Source organism: Natator depressus, chromosome 1 (genome assembly GCF_965152275.1).
Source record: "Natator depressus isolate rNatDep1 chromosome 1, rNatDep2.hap1, whole genome shotgun sequence".
In the NCBI taxonomy this organism is placed as follows: Eukaryota; Metazoa; Chordata; order Testudines; family Cheloniidae; genus Natator; species Natator depressus.
The window spans coordinates 205,364,275-205,387,403 of record NC_134234.1 but is presented as its reverse complement, the minus strand read 5'-3'; the positions used below and the strand labels follow the sequence as shown (position 1 = coordinate 205,387,403).

General features: G+C 42.0%; 1 protein-coding gene across 1 annotated transcript in view; it reads left to right on the top strand.

The window, feature by feature from the left end:
- The window catches only part of TBX15 (T-box transcription factor 15), a 132,414-nt gene that overhangs the window by 73,122 nt on the left and 36,163 nt on the right, over positions 1-23,129 (top strand). Inside the window, exons 2-5 of the mRNA XM_074947617.1 lie at positions 9,447-9,660; positions 17,882-17,983; positions 19,303-19,474; positions 19,924-20,091. Of these exons, the coding sequence (XP_074803718.1) occupies positions 9,447-9,660; positions 17,882-17,983; positions 19,303-19,474; positions 19,924-20,091 (656 nt within the window). The remainder of the gene's footprint in view (positions 1-9,446; positions 9,661-17,881; positions 17,984-19,302; positions 19,475-19,923; positions 20,092-23,129) is intronic.

Sequence of the window (23,129 nt, the reverse complement as noted above, 5' to 3'; positions counted from 1 at the left end):
ACCCATGTTCCTTTGCTGAGTCTTGTGTGGAATAAACCAAGGAGGAAGTAATGGAGCCTGGCAATAAGAAGTCCAGTGGATGTGAGACCCACATTTTGAACTAGAGTGACTGTTGTTTACTTTTTGTGTTTTCACTTTTAGATTCTCTTAATAATATTTCTGATGTGGCTATATGTAACCACTCAATTTGTCAAACATTCTAGGGCATATTTTCAGTCTTCTTTTTCTATTATTGATTAACATAGCAATGAGTTTTAGAGCATTTCAGTATCCTTACTGATGGGTATAGCCCTCATTAAGCACACTTCTAAAACTTATTGAAGGATAAAAAGGATATTCTTGTGGTTAAGAAACTGGACCAAGGCTCATGAGCTCTGGATTGAAATCCTGACTCTGTCATAGATTTCATGGGTGACTTCGGGCAAGCTATTTAATCTGCCTGTGCTTCAGTCCCCATCTGTAAAATGGGATGATAATAATACTTACGTTTCTCCCACTTTTTGTCTGTCTCCTCTATTGAGCTTGTAAAGTCTGTCCCTATGGACCTAATTCTCATTTATGTTGAGATCTGCTCTGGCTGTGTAAAAGGTCTTAAACTGGAAGGAAATTATTTTAAGGCCCCTTTCTGCTGCCAGAGTGTGTAAAGGGGCATTCGTAAATGAAAACCAGACCCTGTGTGTCTTTACATTGGCTAGCACAATAGGCCCAATATTATCTGGGGGCTGTAGGTGCTAGTGTAGTGCATATAATACAGATTGATAATAATGAATGTATTACAATTGGGACTGCACGCTTTTTATAATGTACCTCAAGTTTGAGAGAGCACAGTTAATACATTAGAATGAATGAATGAAAAATAGTTTTTCTGGTAAGACACTCTGGTACACCATGACAGACTGCTGTAGAATTATCTTCCAGCTGTATTTTATGTTTATGTGGCATTTGGCTACTGTGAAGGATACTTAGGGGGAGGTCTATGTGGTTGAGCTGCCACTATGTGGTTGCTATATCCTCCAGGCACTTAGCCTTCCTAGGCGTGTGACCTTTTGTACTTATGACCCCAATAACAAGGTCCTTTTATGCATGTCTGTTATATGTGATTGACTTTGTGGAGGCCCCTTGTGCTGACATTAGTTAATATGAAAGTGAGAGATCTAGAGAGAACCACAGGCTCTGTCTGTCTGTGTTCCCTTTATAGTCATTTCAGCTGTGTTCTGTCTCTACCACAAGGGACACTATATGACTATATGTGACCTCACCCAAGTTTGCCATATCTACGTGTGTGCAGGGTTTTGCGTGATCTATTTAGAGCATAGATTCTTATTGTTAGCAAATGTACTTTAAGAAGAGTAATGGCCACCTGTTGTACAAAATGTTCACAAAGCTTGCAAACAGAAATAAGCTGTGCAAATAAATAACTAAAACCTAACAGCTGCCACATTCTGGCCCAGAGAAACCGTCATTGCAGTGGAGTGGGAAGGAATCCACACTATGTATATAGAAATACACAAACAGAGAGAGAGTGTGTGTTAAGGGTTGTAAAGTGTTCCTGGAGAAGTGGCATTATATACATGTAAGGTTTTTCTCTTTATTTTTAATATTGTGTAGTTTAGTATCTTGGGTTCTTTACAGTAAGGCATTTTTGAAGCCTAATATAATGAGTAATGCCTCCAAAATAGGTGACCAATAGGAGAACCCATTAGGAGATCTGAAGACAGTCATTGTGGACCAGTTCTGCCCTGAGTTACAGAAGTGCAACTCCCAAAACAAAGATTTATAGATTCATAGAGTTTAAAGTCCAGCAGGGGCCATTAGGTCATCCAGTCTGACCTCCTGTGTATCATAATCCATTACACATCACCCACTTACCCCTATATTGAGCCCAGTAACTTGTGTTGTGGCTAAAACATATCTTCCAGAAAGGCATCCAGAAGATCTGAAGACATCAAGAGATGGAAAATCCACCACTTCCCTTTGGAGTTTGTTCCAAGGGTTAATTGCTCTCACTGTTAAAATGTATGGCTAATTTCTTATTTATCTTATCTCTTCTTATCTCTTATCTCTTCTTATCTTATCTTCTTATCTTATCTTATCTCTTCTTATCTCTCTGGTCACGCAATTACAGACATGAAGGTCGGTATCTTACAACAAAAAAACTTCAAATCCAGACTCCAGCGAGAAACTGCTGAATTGGAATTCATTTGCAAATTGGATACTATTAATTTAGGCTTAAATAGAGACTGGGAGTGGCTAAGTCATTATGCAAGGTAGCCTATTTCCCCTTGTTTTTTCCTACCCCCCCCCCCCAGACGTTCTGGTTAAACTTGGATTTATGCTGGAAATGGGCCACCTTGATTATCATACACATTGTAAGGAGAGTGGTCACTTTGGATGAGCTATTGCCAACAGGAGAGTGTGTTTGTGTGTGTGTGGGGGGGGTGGGGTGAGAAAACCTGGATTTGTGCTGGAAATGGCCCACCTTGATTATCATGCACATTGTAGGGAGAGTGGTCACTTTGGATAGGCTATTACCAGCAGGAGAGTGAGTTTGTGTGTGTGTGTTTTGGGGGTGGGGTGAGAAAACCTGGATTTGTGCTGGAAATGGCCCACCTTGATTTTCATACACATTGTAAAGAGAGTGGTCACTTTGGATGGGCTATTACCAGCAGGAGAGTGAGTTTGTGTGTGGGGGGGTGGAGGGTGAGAAAACCTGGATTTGTGCTGGAAATGGCCCAACTTGATTATCATACACATTGTAAGGAGAGTGATCACTTTAGATAAGCTATTACCAGCAGGAGAGTGGGGTGGGAGGAGGTATTGTTTCATGGTCTCTGTGTATATAATGTCTTCTGCAGTTTCCACAGTATGCATCCAATGAAGTGAGCTGTAGCTCACGAAAGCTTATGCTCAAATAAATTGGTTAGTCTCTAAGGTGCCACAAGTACTCCTTTTCTTTTTTCTTATTTATATTTATCTGGTTTCAGCTGCCATCTCTTGGGTCTTATATGCCTTTTTCCCGCTAGATGAAAGAGCCCTTTAGTTCATTGTATTTTCTGCCCTTGAAGGTACTTACACTCTGTAATCAAGTCACCTATCAATTTTCTTTTTGATAAACTAAACAGACTGAGCTCTGTAAGTCTCTCACTATAAGACATTTTCTCCAGCCCATGAACCATTTTTGTGACTCTTTCCTACACCCTCTCCAATTTTTTCCAACATTCTTTTTAAAACATGGACATTAGTACTAGACACAGTATTCCAGAACTGGTCTCACCAATTCCATGTACAGAGGTAAAATCACCTCCCCTACTCCTACACACTACTCCTTTGTTTATGCTTGGGTACTTGAGAGTAATGCATTTTTTGAGTGCATGAGTTGCACTACTTGAATGCAAGATTTGCCTTATATGACCACGGGTCATTTTTCTTAATGCTTGACTATAAGGCCCAATATTTCCATTGTATTCCAAGTACAAATAAAGTCCTGCTGAAAAACAATGTGTAGAATTAGTGAAAAAAGTCAGCACCTTTCATAGCTCTGATATGGCTTCATCTTCAGCACTGGGTTGCTGTGTGGTCACAAGTTGGCTGTTATGGACAGGTGGGTTGTCTGTGTGGGGGACATTGGGCAACTGGGTTATAGAAAGCACTTGAAGATAGTAGGCTGTTGTGTTGTATAAAGTGGGACTCCAGGGCAAGTAGGGATATGCGGCTATGCTGCAGAAAGCAGGTCAGGGATGCTGCCCTGTTGTGCACCACATAATGCAGGTGGTGGCATTGTGTTGTTGGGCTGTGGAAAGAGGGGATCACTGTTTGTCAGAGAGTGGAGCTGGATGGCAGGAGAGAGATCACTAGATCATTACCTGTTAGGTTCACTCCCTCTGGGGCACCTGGCATTGTCCACTGTCGGCAGACAGGATACAGGGCTAGATGGCCCTTTGGTCTGACCCAGTATGACCATTCTTAGGGGCTTATGTTCTTATGTTATGTTAAATTCTGCTCTTGCTTACACCTATGGAAGGGATGGGAATATCAATAGATTTGCACAGTGAAACTGGGGCAGAATTTAGCCCTGGGTGGGGAAGACACTGGGCTTGTGTATAGTGGAAAATGGATAGGAGATACTGGGTTGTTGTTTCAGAAGGCAGATAGATAGACTTTAATTTTTTTAACTAAACAGTAGGGACAATGTCATATTTAACACCCATTTAAAAGTGATTTGTTACAGTAGGCATGCCCCTTAACCTCCATTAAGTGTCTATGTAACACTATTGGTCCACTAGGAGATGCTTGCCTTTGAAATGAGATGAGTTCTATGGTTGGGACGGTAGTAACATTTTTTGTTGTATAATCAGTTCATTGGCAACAGGTTCTGGTGGCTCTCAGTTTGTAGCATTTTTGGGAAATGTGCACATTGCACGCTGCCTCTGAGAACAGTTTCAGTTCACAGTAGTGCACACAAAGCTCTGTAGAGCCCATAGACAAAAAATGGCATATATGCTGAAAACCATGGTGAAAGCCATAAGGAGGTTCAATTTGTTTGGAGGGAACAGGAAAAGGAGATCTAAAAAGGGATGATCGGTAAAGTTAACAAAACAACAATCATAACATCAAACAAACCATAATAGTTCCCTCTTGTCCCCCGGTCCCAGCCAGCCTTCCCAAGCACCAACATCCCTGAGGACTCACAAAGTGACCTCATGGTGTTGCTGATAGGCACAGGCACTATTAACCATTCCAGGAGTTCCCTTTTCCTTCTGGCCCAATGCTAGCAGACTGCTGGATATGTGGTCAATGTGCTATTCAGGACCTTTCATAACAGTAAAAATCCATACAGTAGGGTAACAGAAAGAGGAGAACTTGTTATAAACACCAAGTCCAATAGACAGAAGGTCATTGCTTCAGGTCTAGGGATGTTTATTATGCATGTAAAAAAAGCCCAGGGCATCTTCTGAACCTAACTGTCAATATTGTTGCAAGATGTTCCTCACAAACAGCACCAGCTCTTCTTATGCAGGTCAGACACAGTCTCCATCATCTGAAATGAGATGAGCTCACTGGTTCTACAGGCACTTTGTGATGTGGGGTAGCAGGTTGTGGACTCTTTATTCTCTTTTCCTTCTCTAGTCTCTCTGGGGAGAGAAGATTGCCTGGGCTGGCTGAAGGGACAGCATGTTCCTGTGGGAGGCAGGGACTTCTCTGCACAGAAAACAGAATGTCAACGTTTCCTTCCAGTTACATCACTACATATATCACAGCTGAGTTAAACAGAGAACAGCAGAGGGAAAGAGAATATATGAGGTACAGGCAAGAGAGAAAAGGGTTGTTTTTAGAAGATATTGGAGAATGGTGGGAGAGTCAACAACACAGGGGTACAGGAAGTTGTTCCAGTCAACAGGAGCCATAAAGAAGCTATGGGATTTTGGGAAGGGACATCCTGGAGGTAGATGTTTGACTGGAGGGAGTTCCTAGAGAAAAGTCCATAAAGTCAGCTGGTGCAAGTCCATGGTGGCTGTTAGAAACAAGGAAGACAGATCTGAACTGAGCTCATCCTAAGTGAAAAGGGTAAGGATACTATATGAAAGGATTAAAATCCTCAATTGTCTCCATTCCCACCCTTACTAATGTCAGCAATGGAAGAGCTCAGTTTTGATGTGTCCTTTCTGAGGGACTATATCCTGTCCTGGAAGGAGGAGAGACTCCACCTAATAGGTCTGTAACCACTAAGAACCAAATGTACTTAGCAAATAGTATGAATTCCCACCCCCCACCCCATCAGTGCTGTGTATGGCAGCAGGTAGCCAGCCTTCACATGATACCAATCACTATAGTGTTCCGTCCTTCACATGGAGTCACTTGCCTGTTTGTCCTGCACCTCCTCTGGATCTCAGATTAGGCACTTGGTGTTTTATATGAAGCAGTTCTTCCAGGGGACTCTGGCGAGGCCTTTCCCTGGGGGAGATAGAAGAAGTCATATGAAGCTTCTCTCACCTGGAAGCCTGTTTGTTAGTATCTCAGTCAGCAGCAGTAACTGGTGCCTGCCATTGCTCACCACTGAGCGTGTCCACAAACTTTTCTGCATCAGGAACCACTCCTTCCATAGCCAGAATCACAGGGCTTGATTCTCCCCACAGTTGCACTGGTGTAAACCAGAAGTAAATCTGTTGAATTCAAAGAGAAGAGAACCAAGCCCAGAAGATCAAAGTGTCAGAAGTGACTCAGGCGGTGTTGCTGCTATATTCCATTACAAACAAGTAGATGGGCCAAAATGATGTATGCTGCTGCCAGCCGCTGGTCTCTGCAATGAATAACCCTATAGGGGCTGGAGGCAGCAGGTTCTTTCTGTTAGGACATAAAACTAAAAAGAGCAAGGCAAGCTGGCCATTCCTCTTTATGTATGATGACATTTTCAGACTCACTTGGGGACAGCAAAGTCCCTGATCCTCAGTATCCCAGTGCGTATCAAAGATAGCATGCTATGGTTTTGGAGTACTGCAGGATGCAGAGTAGGAAATCAATCACAGGAGCTGCCTTTGAGGTGCTGAATACCCGCAACTGATTTTGAATTCATTAGGACTGGAATGAACTCTGGGTCTCAAAGGAGGTGCTCAGCACTTCCCCGGATCAATCTTTGTTTAAGGCTGACTCCAGATTGGAGGACTTGGCTCAGCAAAAATGAAGGAAAATGCTAAGTAAGTCCCAATGCTTACAGAACAAAGAACTGGCAATGCCAGTGAGCCCTCCTCACCCATCTCCCAAATTGAAAAACAAAACAAAACAAAAGGGTAATTTTCTGAACAATAGCATTTGCTGTTCTGAAGTCTAATATAGGAATAATCACAGATCATGCTTCAGGGCACAAAAAAGTGATAGTCGTAGGGGTAAGGAAGGATTTGATTTTCCCATGTGTCACATTGCACAGTTGGTCAGCTATTGACACATAAGATATTGGCCACTACTGAAGGCCTAATGGACTAACAGTTTGCACCTGGACAGTGAATTATAATAAAAGGATCTGATTCTTTTTTCACTTATATCATTGTCAAACAGGAGTAATTCTACTGGAGTTACTGGAGTTACATCAATGTAAAACGGGAGAGAGGAGGATCAGGCCTAATATCTGTAGATCTCGGTAGCACACAGTTCCAGTCAACTCACTGAAATGCTGTTGACTCTAAGGCATCTGCTTAAAGCCAGAGATTGTCCAATGAGAAATCTCAGGGATGACTTATACTGAAAATTGCTCAGAGTGAGGTTCAGAGCCAGGTTCACTCAGGATTGTTACAGAAGCAAAAGATTTGTGAATTACACCTTATTCTGTAAATTCATCAGCTAATAGGAGCTAAGCAGTTTGTGCCCATGTTATTACTTTTAGGAGGTTTCCAAGAACACTTATGTGCTTCAGGAAGTGGTGTTGGGTGGTTCAGTAGGTGGCACTTTTCTCTCTGAGTCTTTACTGAACCAGTGCTTTTTGCCTTCAGATGTACTCTGCTGCTGATGGTATATCTTTCAGACAAACTGTCCTGAGACTCTGACCCCTTGTGATTATTAAAGATTCCACCACACTTTTTGCAATGGAAGAGATGCTAGCCCTGGTGCTAGCCCTCCCTATATGACCCCTTTGGGCAGTATTTCCTGTCTTAAACAGTATGTAATATTCTTGTACACAATTAAACAGTTGTCTTATTCTCCCATGGACATGGCTGTATTTGAGTGATTGGTGAGGTCATCCCTGGATATAGTTTGTATATCAATTTTTTAAATTTGCAAAGCTCCTTGGAATCCTTTTCTCTGAAAGTCTCTGTGCATGCTTGTTATTTATCAATTGCACTTGATTATTTAATATTAATATTAGTAAGTAATTTGCCATAAAACCAACTTGTAAGGCAATCTCTATTTTAAAAACGTTATGAATTTCTTTCGATGTAAAGATGGTGTGAATACTGGTGCAAGGAATCACCACTGTTAAACATAACTTTAATTTACCCCAGTAGTCTTGTACTATACTGATTATTGTGCTTTTGCTTGTTAGTACAAAAGATATTTTCAGTATAGACATCTGGCTCAACATACCAGCTTTTCTTTTGGTTGATCTCAGTCCCAGCTCTCTTCTTTAGCTAGCCCCCTTTATCCCCTTCCTTCTCCACAAAGAGATCTTGGGGTCTCTTGAAATCCTTTATGCCATTTGCTTCAATTGCTTTCCCCTGATTCCATATGTTTACCATCCTTCCTCCTTGTCCTTTGGTAACCTATAGCATTTTCCTCACCAAAAGCAGCATGGTTGTTTTCCCAGGAAATGTCATTGTTCCAAAAATTATATTATAGGAACATGGGTGCCAGGTTTGTATAATTTTTGTTGGTGCCCAGAACAGGTCCAAGTAGAGCCGTCCTGTCCATTGAACAGACTGGGGCAACTGCCCCGAGCCCCGCGCTTTGTGGGGCTCCGCGCTTCTGGGGGACGCAGGGTCCAGGGTGGCCTGGGGATTTAGCAGGGGGCCTGGTGCTGGCAGCAGTGAGTGACCCAGCCCCAGCCCACCCCGTTCTGCTCCACCCTCCTGCTCCCGGTGTTGCTCGGGGGAGGGTGTTGAAACCAGAAAGAGGTGGGCGGGGGCTTGAGGGAAGGGGTGGAATGGGGGAGAGGTGGGGTTGGAGCAGGGGTGGGAAGAGGTGGGGTGGGAGAAGGAGTGGAGTGGGGATGGGGCAGGGGTAGAGCAGGGGCAGGAAGAAGTGGGGCAGAGCTGCTGCCAGCACCAGGCCCCCCACTAGCCCCCAGACTGCTCTGGACCTTGCGTCCCCCTGAAGCGCAGGGCCCCCCAAAGCGTAGGGCCCGGGACGGTAGCCCCGGTCCGTCCTATGGATCTGAAAATATAAGCCCCGACACTGGTGGAACTGGGCCCACGTTCCTGAATTATTGGTAGAGCACGGGTACCACGGGCCCATATAACTAGCCTCCTATGTATAGGAACAAATAAAATACATTTCCAAAGTTGTGCTGCCAAAAAACAAAAACAAAAACCCCTTCATTATTTTTGATGACAAGGGTATTAAAAGGAAAAAAGTACTTTGTTTAAAAATAGCTAACTCTGCAATAGTAGAGTGGGATGATGTGCAATTAAATGGAATGTAGTTTTCCAGTGAGCCCATCTAACTGTGGGTTGAATTATTTTTTTCCTTTCTATTTTTAATCTATACATTGTGCTTCATTCTTGGCATCATGGTGATGTTCTATATTTTATGTTGTGGGCAATTTTATTCAGCTGTTTCTAAAACTTTACTAAAATGCTAGATGTCATGTTGGAAACAGAGATCCAGAAATCAGGTCATAAATCAGAACAATAAAAGGCCATTGCACCATCTCCAGAGGTTCTCACTGTTGGTTCTTTTCCTTCCTTCCCCCACTGGTGCAGCAGAACTGAAGTGTCTTACGTGGTGTATTTACTTTTCAGATTCAGAGCAGAGCACTGGGTCAGACACAGAGGTGTTGACTGAGAGAACATCCTGCTCATTTGGCTCCCACTCTGACCTCACATCTGGTGGCTCAGGTCCCCAGCCTCCTCCTCCATCATCCATGGAGGAGATCCAGGTAGAGCTGCAGTGTGCTGACCTCTGGAAAAGATTCCATGACATTGGGACAGAGATGATCATCACTAAAGCAGGCAGGTAAGATACTCCTGGCTTCTTGCCCAGTAAAAACAAACAGAAAGAGGATACACTTTTTAATATGGTTATGGCTGGGTTTTAAACTAATTTTCTTTCTTTAAAGAAGAATGAATACATGAATGAATTAGAAGAAGCAAACAGTTGTGGAAGTTATGTAGCTATACCTCCTTGTGCTGTGATCTTGTCAGATCTCACAGGTTAAACAGGGCTGAGCCAGGTTACTGTTGAGAAAGGAGATCTCTAAAGGAAATTCATGCACTGCAAGATCAAGATATGGTTGATGATGGTCTTCTTTCTGAGGAAATACTGAAAAAATGGCCATAGTGCTGTCTTTCAGATGAGATATACAATTGAAACCTGTGCCATTCATATTCTTTAAAGATCCCATAACACCCCAGGAGGTTAGCTCTGTTAATCCCAATTCTAGTGGAATTAACTCAGGTTTGTGCCAATCTAACATCTTCCTTAAGCTCCGGCTGGGTACATTCTTGACGTCCTCTGCTAACAGGTACATACATAGAATTTCTCACAGCTGTCATCTTCCACCCCAGAAGTAGCTGCATTTCAGTTGGGAGTATGGAGGAACCAGGAGTAATTTGGGATTTTTTTAAAAAAAGGCAGTTCATACTGTCACACCATCAGCCATAACTGAAGACATTTTCACTCACTGAAATAGTTAAAATTTTATATTAGCCAAAAATGAAAGCTGAGATTAGCTTTAACATTTCTAGAGTTCTCAGATTTGAAGAGGGGAGGGAGAATTCCAACTCTATGTGCATTAGTTTAATGCTGTATGTTTCAAACTATTGGTGTTTTAATTCCAATTAAGTGTGTTAAAAACAAATCAGCACCATGGACAGAGAAATGATAAAAGATGAGTGAGCCAGTTTGGCTAAAATATGAACTGCTCTGCCTCTTTTTCAAAAACGCAAATAGAACCTTTCTGAAGGTTTGAGGAAAATGATTAAAATATTTCTTAGTCTGGTCCTTTTAGGCTATTCTTGTGGGATGTTCACCATTGTTTTGTGGCTCCAGGAGGATCAGATAGCTTGGGAAAAGTTTGGAAATATCCATCCTTTGAAAACTTATCAGAACCAAACTGACTTTTGGGACCTCTTGAGGCTCTCTCATCACTAACTTGAGGTCCCCTCATCATTAGAGGATCATCAATACTCTTTGTGTTGTTATTCTTTCAGACTGCAGTACATGTTCTCCTATCACAAATAGAAGAGGAGGGGTGACAGAAATAACTTAATAATAATACTTGCTCTTATATAATATTTTCCATCTATAGATCTCAAACCTTGCAGTGGCTGGGCTTATGGCACAATTTCCTTCTGCAGTTGTTTGCAGGAGTCACCTAACTAGCATGCACAAGAGAAAGGTATTTGTGAGCTGAAATCTCTTTTGGGATTCATCAAATGTCCTGAAGTTCCCAGCTTGAGAAAATTTGGAAGATGAATTGCAGTTCCTTAATCTCCTACAATTTAAATTAAGACCCATTCCCACTGAGCTTGAGAAACAAGAGTGGGTAACGGCTTTGGGACCAAGGGGCTAACATCCTGTTTTGTTCCTCAGGTTTGTGCATACTGGGATCCATACTTAGAATGAGTGATTACTATGAGGAGATGTCAGCTCTGTGTGTCTCCACTGCCATTGTCAGGCGTGTCCCATGGGAATTTCTGATATTGCAATATTTATTTTTATTCCAAATGTGGATAAAAGTTGAAATACTGAAATTTTACGTGGACTGAAAAGTTCCACCAAATTTTGATGGCAGAATGTTGTGTGGCATTTTTGAATGAAACAAAACATGTAGATATTCCCCCAACTGAAATGTTTCATTTCTGACTGTTAAACTGCCTCATGCCCCCCCTCTTTTCTATGGACAAGAAGCTGCATGGCTGGACTACGCTTCCCAAGATGTGCCTGCAGTCATGTGCTTTCCATGAGGCACCGAGTGGGTCAGTCAGAGGGATACTGCATTGCATCATGGGAGATGTAGTCCAGCCAGGGATCCCAGCCCACAGGAGACTCTGGGGGGCATGAGGCACCTGAACTAAAACTCCCAGAATACAATGTGACAGCATAGAAAGGTACAGTTTAATGAAACAAAATATTTTGGGTCAGCTCAACAAACTGAAATATTTAGATTTGGGTCAAACTCATCCAAAACAAAATATTTCATTTTTGCATTCCTCCAAAAATTTTGGAAAATTTAATTTGTGCAGAAATTGCATTTTCTACTAAAAGATATTTCTGATGAAAATTTTCAGCCAAAAACTTTTGGCTGAAAACAGACTCTTGCAATTTGGAATTGTGAAAACATTTTGTTTTGAGATTTTTTTATTGAAACAAAATATTTCAAAATGTCTGGATTGAAACATTTCATTTCAACTTGGTTTGACATTAAACCACATCCCTGGAGCTGCCACGGATATCATGGAAGTTGTAGTTCAGTTGTTTCATACATCCCTTCTGCTCTGTGGGCTGAGCTCCCCAGATGGACTACATCTCCCATGATGCACCACACTCACAGGATTCCCTTGATGCTCTGTGATGGGTCAGCAAGAGAGGAGGCTGTGGTTTATCATGGGAGAGTAGTCCAGCGGAGGAACCTGGCCACTAGGGAAGAATAGGGGCATGAGGCACCTGAACATGAAGTGCCATAGCAGCAAAGGTAGACCAATTTTAACTTTGAACTGTCCTGAAATAAGACATTTCCCCAGCCTGAAATGTTTTGATTTGGTCAAGATGATCCAAAATGAAATACCTTTTTTTCAATTTTCTCAAGGGGAGCTTTCAGTTTTTGACTGAAAGTCTTCAGTTTTCAGGTTTTCCTTTAAAAGTCAATGTTCTGTGGAAAATCTTTGTTTTTGTCAGTATTTTCCACGGATCCTCCTCCCCTCACCCCAAATTTTTCAACAATCTCTAGAACTGAAACACCTTGTCTGAGATATTTAGCAGCAAATGTTAAAATAGTTAAGAGTCTTAAAACCATCTTCACTGTAAGTAGGATGATACGGCATTCATTTAAATCATTTTTAATATGGAACAAAACTGGGGAAATATTAAGTCTTTAAAGGTCTAGTAGGGAAGGGGACACTTCTTTCTCTGTTTTGTACCATGAGCCCATTGAGCAATCCCAATGATAGCTACTTCAGGTGCCTTAGAAAATCCCAGCCTTGATTAAATTTATTTTTCCACTAACAAAGTGTAAAATCTCTGGGCATGGTACAAAATATATTACCCCCCCCGCCCCCATACACACAATTTATTGAGCAAAACCATAGACTTCTTCCTATCCTCAAATCATGTCCACTCATGCAAAAGCATTGAAAGAAGAGAGAAACCCTTCACTGTACATGTACTGAAGGTCAACAGGCACATGCTCTGGCTGACCAAAGGAGAAACAAATTCCACAAAGTAGTCTCTCTTCCTAGCCTACCAGCATTCATATCTGGGCACCATTAGCAAAAGCACTTTACCCTACCTCCTCTGCCACTTGGCTTGATCAATTCACACTGGTCTGGGGAGATGAGTTGGGAAGGGAGGGGAGTCAAGAGCTCCATCTGGTGTTGAGAATTTTGACAGGAATTTTGGCATCAAAGTTCATAAGTGAGTTTGTGCAATATGAGCAATACCAAGGTGACACATTAAGATTCTGCTTAATAGAAATCTGGCTACTAGCAACTAGCATTCAGTAGCAACATATACTCCCATCCCACCAAAGTTAAAGTGTTAAAGTGATTTGGATATGGACCAGAAGCATACTGCTTATTATTCACTTCTTTAAAAGAGAGGTCCTACCTATAATCAATGTCCTGGCTCTAAGCATGCTCAGCTGAGCAGTTCTGCTGCATGCCCTGGGCGCAAGATATGTAGGCAATAAAGTTTGGGTTTTGGAGGCCCTTGCCAATAAAGTTTGGGTTTTGGAGGCCCTACATGAGCCTGGTGCTGAAGCAAGTGTGAGTAGCCGAGAAGCTTGGTGTTTCAAAGTTGATTGTTTTGTGCTTTTTTTCTAATTGCAGTTATATTTAACTTTTAACCCCTCGCCTTCCCTCTTCTCATTAATCCACCTACATTGGGACGTCTTCCAACATCTGAAAAGCTTCAAGCAACTACCACTGTGTTTTAAAACAACCTGCCAGAGAACTGTTTCCTTCTTTCCCTCTGATGTGGTGTTTCCCTCAAAATCAAATTTGACCAAAGTCTAGATGGGCACACTCCTGTGATAGAATAACGGACCAGTATCTCATGACTCAGCAAAGTTAGAAACCAGAGCTTTAAACCATTGGAATGAGGAAGTCCCCAACTTTGGAATATGTATCTGATCCCTGTCACCACAGTATGTCAACACTTGTCGCAAAGGAAAACTGAAACCTTGTCTCTGTATTAAACAAAATCGTTGAAACCAAGAAAATGTGCTGGCTGCCCCAAATTAGCACTTCCTTCTAGCCCTGAAAGATCCTCAGATGTTGCTCACACTCACTGTGTTGTTGTATATGCAAAAGCTATTTTAAGTAGTTATTAGAGATTTTAAAAATAATATTAGTTTAGTTTTCTGTGCCCCAAGAGTCCTGTACATTTGAATTCATGGTATTATGGCAGCCCTGGCATTGTTGGAGGAATGAGATGAACAGCTGTGCCAATAATACTTTTTAAAAAACCCTCACAAATATTCCTAAACTAATGATGATGATTTAATTCAAGCACATTTCATTTGGAAGGCTACCATGCCCGCACACAGACTTTTTGTATATAGAGAGACTATATGGTGCATCTGTGTGTTTTGAAGATTTTATACAAGCTTACATTTAAAGACCACTTTACTGCTGAGTAGTAAGTAACTTGTTCATCCCAAATTCATGTTAAAATAAAACCACCATATTGTACCATACCAGATACTTATGTATTCCCTTTACGTACATAAAGCAATTGTGAGTATAATTATTAATTGTGAAGCTCGTTGGTATCATTCTAGATGAAGGGTACTTGAACATTAATGAAGTCATTAGCCCATTCTCTTCTATTTCCTCCTTTTCATCCATCAATCCCTGCTGGATGCCCACTGTAGTAGTTCCTTATGTCTAAGAACTTTGAGCTGCTTTTACAGCTAAGGTGAAAGAAAACAATAATTTTCTACAAAACTTTACAAATAAACTGAATTTTTTCAGCTGTAGCATTTTTATGAAGGCGGGGGGATGCATAAACTTTTTTCCAATGATCTCAGAGATTACCCTTTAAGCCTGTTGAATGGGCTGTGGTAATCTTTTACAAGGTATTTCATATACAACCAACCCCTTTGGCTATTCTGCAACCTTACACTTGAGGTTTTAGCTTTGGAGAGAGTCACTTGGAATACACTGCATTCAATCTTCCCAATGTGGCACACAGATTTAGACCCAAGGAGCCTCAGATTTAATCCTGGATTCCTCATCAATCCGCTGAAACATGACTTATCTTTTAAACCATTCCATAGCCTCCTCTTTCCAATTAAGAAGAGCTGGGCTGTAAAATGCCACATCCTGTACCCATGTGACTTGACAGATTTAACGAGCCATTGTGGTAGAAACAAGGTAATGCCGCTCTAGGGTAGTCCATCATTCCTTTTTAATTTATTTAGTTGTTCAGCTATGAAACTAACCCCATCCAGTGCATAAATCCACATGCTCACTATGGGGCACCTGCACAGAATTCTTCTGACAGTTTTATACCTCTCATTCTAGCTGGCTGGGCCCCAGTGACCACAGCGTGTTTTTCCTTTTCTCCTCCTGTGAATGCCCCTTGTAAAGTGAGATTCAATAATGAATCGATCTACATTTTCCTTCGTTTTGGAATAAAGTGGAAGAGCTGTGGCTAGGTGGAGCAGTGACTCAGTAGCACATCAGAGATTATGAACTGGTACTTCCTCCTTCCTCACCCTCTGTCCAGCTTGAAAGCTTGAACTGGTTGGGAAAGAATAAAATACCCTCCCATCTCCCACACCCCTACAACAGAGCCTTTGAAAATGTTTGAATAATTACAGTTAAATTCTTCCATTGTCTCCTTCTTCCTAACTCCCTGCTCAGGCCCCAGTTCTGGATAATTTGCCACGAAGTGAGAAGGGGGGGGGCAGGGCATCTGCTAGGAGGACGTGCTGTGTTGCTGTTACAACCTCCCTGGTACTTTGACCCAACTTCTGTGTGTATGTCTACACCACCAGTGGTGTGACTGCAGCACCTGTAGACGTACCCCAGCTAGCTGACATAACAATAGTAGTGGAGTTGCAGCAGCATGGGCAGCAACACTAGCTGTAGAAACCTGCCCAGGATGCTGGATGTGTACTCAACTTGCTAGCCTGTGCTGCCACCCATCCTGCCTCAGCTTCACTGCTGTTGTTGTTTAAACTAGCTAGATCAAAGCTAGTTTGGGTATGTCTACACATGCTGCAGTCACACCTCTGGTTGCAGTGTAGACTTATCCTATGCCTCTAATGAGGTTAAATTCAGTTTGAAGGATAAGTAAAGGGGGGAGGAGGATGTAAGTATTTTTTTTCTCAAGCATGTCACTCTTCTCTGCTGAAAAGAAGAAAAATCATCTTGTACGTAAGGTCTACCAGATTGTGCAATAGTCCCTCAAGGGATGTAGTAAAGGACCCATTACTTAAAACATTAAAACTAGGTAAAACAAAGCCCTGGAGAATACACTCTGGAGAGGGATGAGTTGGGCATTGGTCTAGATATGCTTGCCTTGTGGCTTATGCTTCCTGATCACAACAGAGCTATGCCCAGTATGCTCAGATTGAACAAAAATGCTTACAACTGATTTTTGGGTTTGAACATTTTCAGGAGTATGTTTATGGGTAGAAATCAATCAAGACAGAACCAGTCCATAAGTCACTGGAATTTATATTACAAAAACTAATGTGCAAAGCACTGCCTAGACTTCAGAGAATGATTATGAAATGGCAAAAGTTCTCATTAAATGTGAAATATAGGCCCAATAAAGCAAATTCATATGAGAGATGTGCTTTTAAGAGTGCCTATAAGCAGCAAGGAAAGGAGCTTCAGGAAGGGGAATTGGAGGTAAATATGACTTAAGCACTACCCCGGTTCCCAGAACTAAAATTGATCTGCTCAATGAAGAAACACAAAAAGTCCCAACTTTACTATGGCTTGAAAGGGTAGTGCTAGATGAACAGCCACCAGAAAAAGCCCAGGCGGCTTCAAGCATAAAAACCTTTCTGGGGCTATACAGCTGACATTGCTTCATATAACCAGATTCTTTACAAGGGCTTGGTGTCACAACATGCTACAGCATGAAGTAAAAAATGCTAAGCATAATCCACAGTGCCCACCTGGGTACTGAAAAGTGTCAGAAGAGAGTCTGTGATGTCTGTTTCTGGCCAGCTATGAATGTTGTCATTGAAGGTAAAGTATCCAAGTGAGAAATTCGTAGCTCATATTGGGAACAGAATGCAAAACAATCCCTGAAACCACAGGAGATTCCTCATTGCCAAAGCTATTTGAATTAGAAAGGAAAGATTGTCTCTTATCAGTGGACCAATATTTAATTTTTTGTAAGTTGTTGCACAGCACATTGAAAAGCAATGTAGTAACTCATTGTAAATCAGAGTTGCTTTCTGGGGGATTCTAGCTGAGTTAGTAATGGCTCACAATTCACGAGGGGCTCATTTCAGCAATACGTTCAAGTACACCATGTCAACTCATTTAACTCTGGATAGTAGGGGCTCAACAGAAAAGTCAGTACAAATAGCAAATAACTTGATAAAAACAGCCTTGGTGGATTCAAGGGATCCAGATTTAGTATTTTTGGACTATTGAAGCATGACTCACAATACTTTATTAGCATTACCAGTTCAAAGACTCACGAGCAGAAGGACAAAAATCTAAATGCCAATATCTAACAAGATGGGTGAGTCAAAGACAATTAACCCTGAAGTAGCTATGGAAGAACTATGCACTAGGAAACTAGAACAAAAGAAGGTATCTGGCAACCTACCAAGGTAACAGCTATAGCACCCTTACCAAGCCGATGTCATATAACCACCCATAAGTCAGTCCTACAAGAAGGACCTGCATTACAAAAGGACCTTCATTCGGCAATATTCTTATGGTTGCTGCCTATTGTCAAACAAGATCCCAACGAACCTCTCAAGCTTTTCTAATAATTCCTGCATTCACCATTTTCTTCTTCATTTCTAATTTTATTTTTCTAGGAGAATGTTTCCAGCCATGAGAGTGAAAATTACAGGCTTAGACCCTCACCAGCAGTATTACATAGCCATGGACATTGTGCCTGTGGATAACAAGAGATACAGGTAAGACTTTCAACGGCACAGTGAGGAACACCATGAGAGCTAGACTCAGAATACCAAAAGAATGAGAGGTTGGGAAAAACATTTACCACTATACCCAAGTGTAAAGGTCCATGCTTCAATCAGAGAGAGATTGGGTCAGATTCCCCAGCTGGTGTAAATCAGCATTGCTTCATTGTCATCAGTAGTGCTATGCTGATTTAAACTATCTGAGTATCTGATCTGTCGTACTGAGGGTCTCACTGAGAAAGGGGATTAATACATTCCCTCCCTTGCATTTCTGGAGACCAGGATTCAAACCCTGCCTTCTGATTCAAGTAATAATAATTTTTTCTCTTTCTAGTCTCTATTGGTCTGTGTGCATTTCACAATTAACCAGGATTAGCAATCACTCACCAAGAGAGCCATGGGATGGGCAACCTGTGACTGAAATAGCAGGGAGTGCTGCAGGTCAGGACTGAGCTATTTGCAGATCTATATTTTGGATGCAGCACTGGAGTAGCAGGTGACACAGGCACTGATTCTCTCAGGCATTTGAATTTCCATCCAAGCAGAGTGGACACAAATCAAAAGAAAAAAAATTGTCATCATCTAGTAAATAAGAAATAATAAACTAAAAATGTAAAAATTAAGACTCTGAATAAACATATGTGACACTATATGATTGCTTAATAAATGTGTGTAGATACAGTTTATCCCCTGGTAGCAAAAAGACCTATCCAATTTAGGGTGAAGGCTATATTTAGTTGCATATCAACATGTTTTAATGGTTACCAACCAGTGAGAATCACCTTCTCTTTAAGAAAAGAACTACAAAGTATAACTGCAAAACGAGATTAAAATAGATGATTGAAATCAGGAATTCTTGCTTGCTGATTTAAAACATGTTTAAAATCAGTGATTTAAATCACTTTGAGTCAAATCAATCCACCCTGAAAATACATGCTGAACAACCCAGTGTGAGAGGTCCCACCCCCACAGGTCTGTCTTTTAGTAATAATGAAGTGCTCAGCAGTATTTGCACAGGCTTGTATTCCAGCACAGAGAGGGTTAAGGAGCCGGGACAGCACATATGGCAGAGCTTATAGCTGAAAGGAACTGGGAAGGTGATTTTAATAAGGAATCCCTCGGCCACGTGTTCAGTTCAATTATCTGGTTTGCATTTGCAAGGTGAAAGGTTGCAGTAAAGCACATTCCCCCTATCTGTGCATGAGGCCTTGGCACGTGTATGGCAGGGTGGTGGGGAAGGGGAGCTCTGGCAATGTTCCTTCTTCACTGGCTCTTGGGTTCCTTAGCCGTAAAGATTCACCCCTCTCTCTCAGGTACGTGTATCACAGCTCCAAGTGGATGGTGGCAGGCAACGCTGACTCCCCAGTGCCTCCCAGGGTGTATATCCATCCCGACTCGTTGGCTTCTGGCGACACCTGGATGAGGCAGGTTGTCAGTTTTGACAAACTCAAGCTGACCAACAATGAGCTTGATGATCAAGGCCACGTAAGTCAGAAGCTAATCCCAATGCCCTTGCCTCAGCCCCGCCCCACCGTGTCCCAGGGAGATATAACACTTCTCAGCTCTGCTGCTCCAAGCCCAGAGATGCAACCATTCCACACACAAGCTAGAAAGGCCTCTTGCCCAGCCCCATTGCTTGCACTCTGGGACACTGCCTAACCACATCGATGTATAAACCCTTGTCCCCCAGTCCCAGGGCTCCCTTTGGATAGGAGCTCAGTTTTGTTGGGGTGGTTGCACATATACACACACCACGGAGGGATCACTGGCTGAATCTCACTCAGTTATCAGACAAGTGTAAAGACTGTGCAGTTGTATCACAATAGGCTAAGTCTTGGGATTTGTTAGCCTGCCCCCATCCCCATGTAGTTGTTATGGGCTGAGCATAGGAGACTTGAAGGCAAATAATTTCCCCCTCTCTTCTTTATTTAAAGATAATTCTACATTCAATGCACAAGTACCAGCCTCGAGTTCATGTGATCCGCAAGGACTTCAGCAGTGATCTGTCTCCTACAAAACCAGTCCCTGCAGGTGATGGAGTGAAAACTTTCAACTTCCCTGAAACTGTCTTCACCACAGTGACAGCCTATCAAAACCAGCAGGTAAAGCAGTGTGTGTCCCTGAGACCCATGAGCTCCTTCACCTGCAGTGTTTTCCCCTGTATTTATAAAAAATAGTAGCATGTTCTGTGTCTCTGTGAGAATTAAATCTCTGAGAAAGCTAGCTAACAGAGAAGCTGCACTGTATGGGCAGTTAAACTATGTTGTCACTGCAAAAAAAGATGGCTAGCTATCCTGCTGCAAAATCCTAGGTAGACACAGGGCATTGCAGTTTTACTCTGAGGTAGCTAGGGGAGGTCAATCATTGTGGGTAGGGGGAAGGTGTTGACCTCACCTGCCTACCTCGTAGTAAAAAACACTAGGATTTTACAGTGGGTAAAGCTAACACATCTTAGGGTATGTCTACACTGCAAAGAAAAACGCATGGCACAGAGTCTCAGAGCACAGTCAATTGACTCAGGCTCACGGAGTGGCTTAAAAATAGCAGTGTAGACATTGCTGCTTAGGCTAGACCCTCACCCACACCGAGTCTCAGATCCTGGACTCCAGCTTGAGCCAGAACATCTACACTGCTATTTTTAGCCCTGCATGAGCCCAAGTCAATTCACCCAGGGTCTGAGACTCAGTGCTGTGAGTTTTTCTTTACAGTGTAGACATACTCATAGCTATCCCATGGTAAAACACACCGGTTTTTGGCAGTGAAAACAAAGTCATAGATGAGAGAAAGGGGCCACTATGCATAGCAGCTCTTAATGGCTTCATACTTTACTTACAAGCACACTACAAGTACAAGTATTTCAGGACCTGGTCACTTTCCACAGGAAGGTACGTACATTAACTCAGTATACCTTCAGAAAAAGGCATTGCTATGATGAAATTACGATCTGGAGAACTAGTTATTCCTGGACCAGATAATGATTTGATTATGGACTAACTGTGTTCCTTGATCCAGACTTTTAAACATCCAGAAATGGCATCTTAGCCCATATTATTTATTTGTGTTGCAGTAGCCATACAATAGTCACGAACCAGGAGCTGTACCAATACTGAAGCAGACGGTCCCTGCCCCAGAGAGCTTACCATGGAGAGCTGTATTTATTCACCTGAGTAAATGGGCATTCTAGATGCACTAAGGAAATTATTATAAATTATTTATATAGGATTCCATACCTGTTCTAATTAGGAATGACTTCAAAAAGATGTTTTGAAAGGCTATGAATTTCTTGAGACCGAAAGGAAAATAAGACAATGCAAGCAGTTGAGATTTTAACCAAGACAGGAAGTTTTGGAGTAGAATGGCCAGTTCTGTGTTACCTAAAACATACCCTGATGAACGTCTGGTTCACTCTTTCATCCTTCCATGGCTTGTAGAAAAAATTGGTCCTCTTTCTGTAACGACAGAACTCTGGTCTGAATCAGTGCCTGAGAGCTGTGGGTTGTGCTTAAAGAGAAGAGCTCAATTGTCCAGAGGTAAAAGGACGAAGAGACAGCTGGTTCAGAAATCCCATACCGATGGCAACTTTGCTTTCTAAAGACTTTACCTTCATAGGGATGGATTCAGCGGCAGTTTCTACCAGCAGCTCAAGCACATGGCCCATAAGGCAGAAAGTGGAGAGTGGTTTCAATCAAGTCTTTACCGAGCCCCAAAGCGGGGATTACTGTCAGGAGAGGAGGTGAGGTCAGGTCAGCAGGGTAATGTGCTGATCCCTATGGTGTCCCAGCTGTAAATTAAAGCTACCCTTCCCAAGTGGAAATCCCAAGGGAGAGCTGGTGTCAGTGCTAATGCTTGCCCTCATCAGAGTGAATACTCCCAAGGTGCAGGAGGGTCAGCTGGTGCAGGGAAGGAGATGAAAATGATATTAACTGCCACTACCATTTTGGTTCTGAGGACATATTATGTCACACAACTTTAAAGGGGCTTGGAGCAGTTGTCCTGATTCTGGGAAGCTGGGTAGAATTGAATATGAGTTGAATGTGAGCTCAGTTCCTGAATGTCCAGGGAAGTCTGAAAGCCACAGAGAGGGGGCACTTGCTGGGCACAGAACCAGGGGCGGTAGAACAGTGGTTCTCAAATGCTTTGATTTTGGAGAGCACTTCTTATACTTCGCATTCTTAGGAAAGTGTTAATTTGGATCCTCAACTCATTGAAAGGATCCTCCATTCACCATCTTTGCATGAAAACAATAATTTGTGCCGGGATCAAAATGTCAGTGTTAATGCAGATTCTCAGCATTTATCACAGCCATGTGAGGTAAGATGTCATAATAGACAAAGTCCTATGCAGTGTGCCAATACCATGGTGGTCTAGTTATATATCATAAACAAGCATCATAAACTAGAATGACAACATGAATTAGCTTGAAAGGAAAAATCTGATAATGTAGCCTGACTTGAAAGGAAAATATGGTCTGCAGTTTGCTGCTACAGATTGCAGGGATGAAAGAATTTGTCTTCAATCAAGAATGGTAATGAAAAGACATTTCTCATCTTAGCTATTTTGCAGACAATAACATTGTAACCTCAATCTTTAGGAATCACTTCTCTTTTCAATGAAATATAGTCAAATTTATATGTTAAAGTAAGCAACATTGAAATAAGTGACAATATCATGTCAAAACAATTCAAAAGAGTGTCACATTTAATTAATTCATTATTACAAAATGTTTATACAGCACCATAGGACTTTAGAGAACACAGGGACACACTCCCTTCTGCAAAGAACTTACAACCTTTTGCCATGTTTTCATTCCATCTGAAAATTGTGTATGTTGGGAAATCTAAAAAAGGGAAGCGGAGGCCGGGAGAAAATTTCAGAATATGAGGTTTCCCATTATAATATAGGCTATTTTCCTTTCATTCCCAAATCCCTCCTCAAATCCCACTCCTTCTTTGAAGCCTTCCAGCTGCAAGGTGATGTGTGTGGTGTAGGATCCTGAATAGATTAGACAGATTGATGCCATATCCACAGTCACTCTGTGTAGATGGTAAGTGTCAGTAGAGGTGTACTGGTTAATGTAGGGTTAATATAGTGTAAGGTGATCATATTTCTCAAAGTGAAAATGGGACGCAGCGAGGAGCTG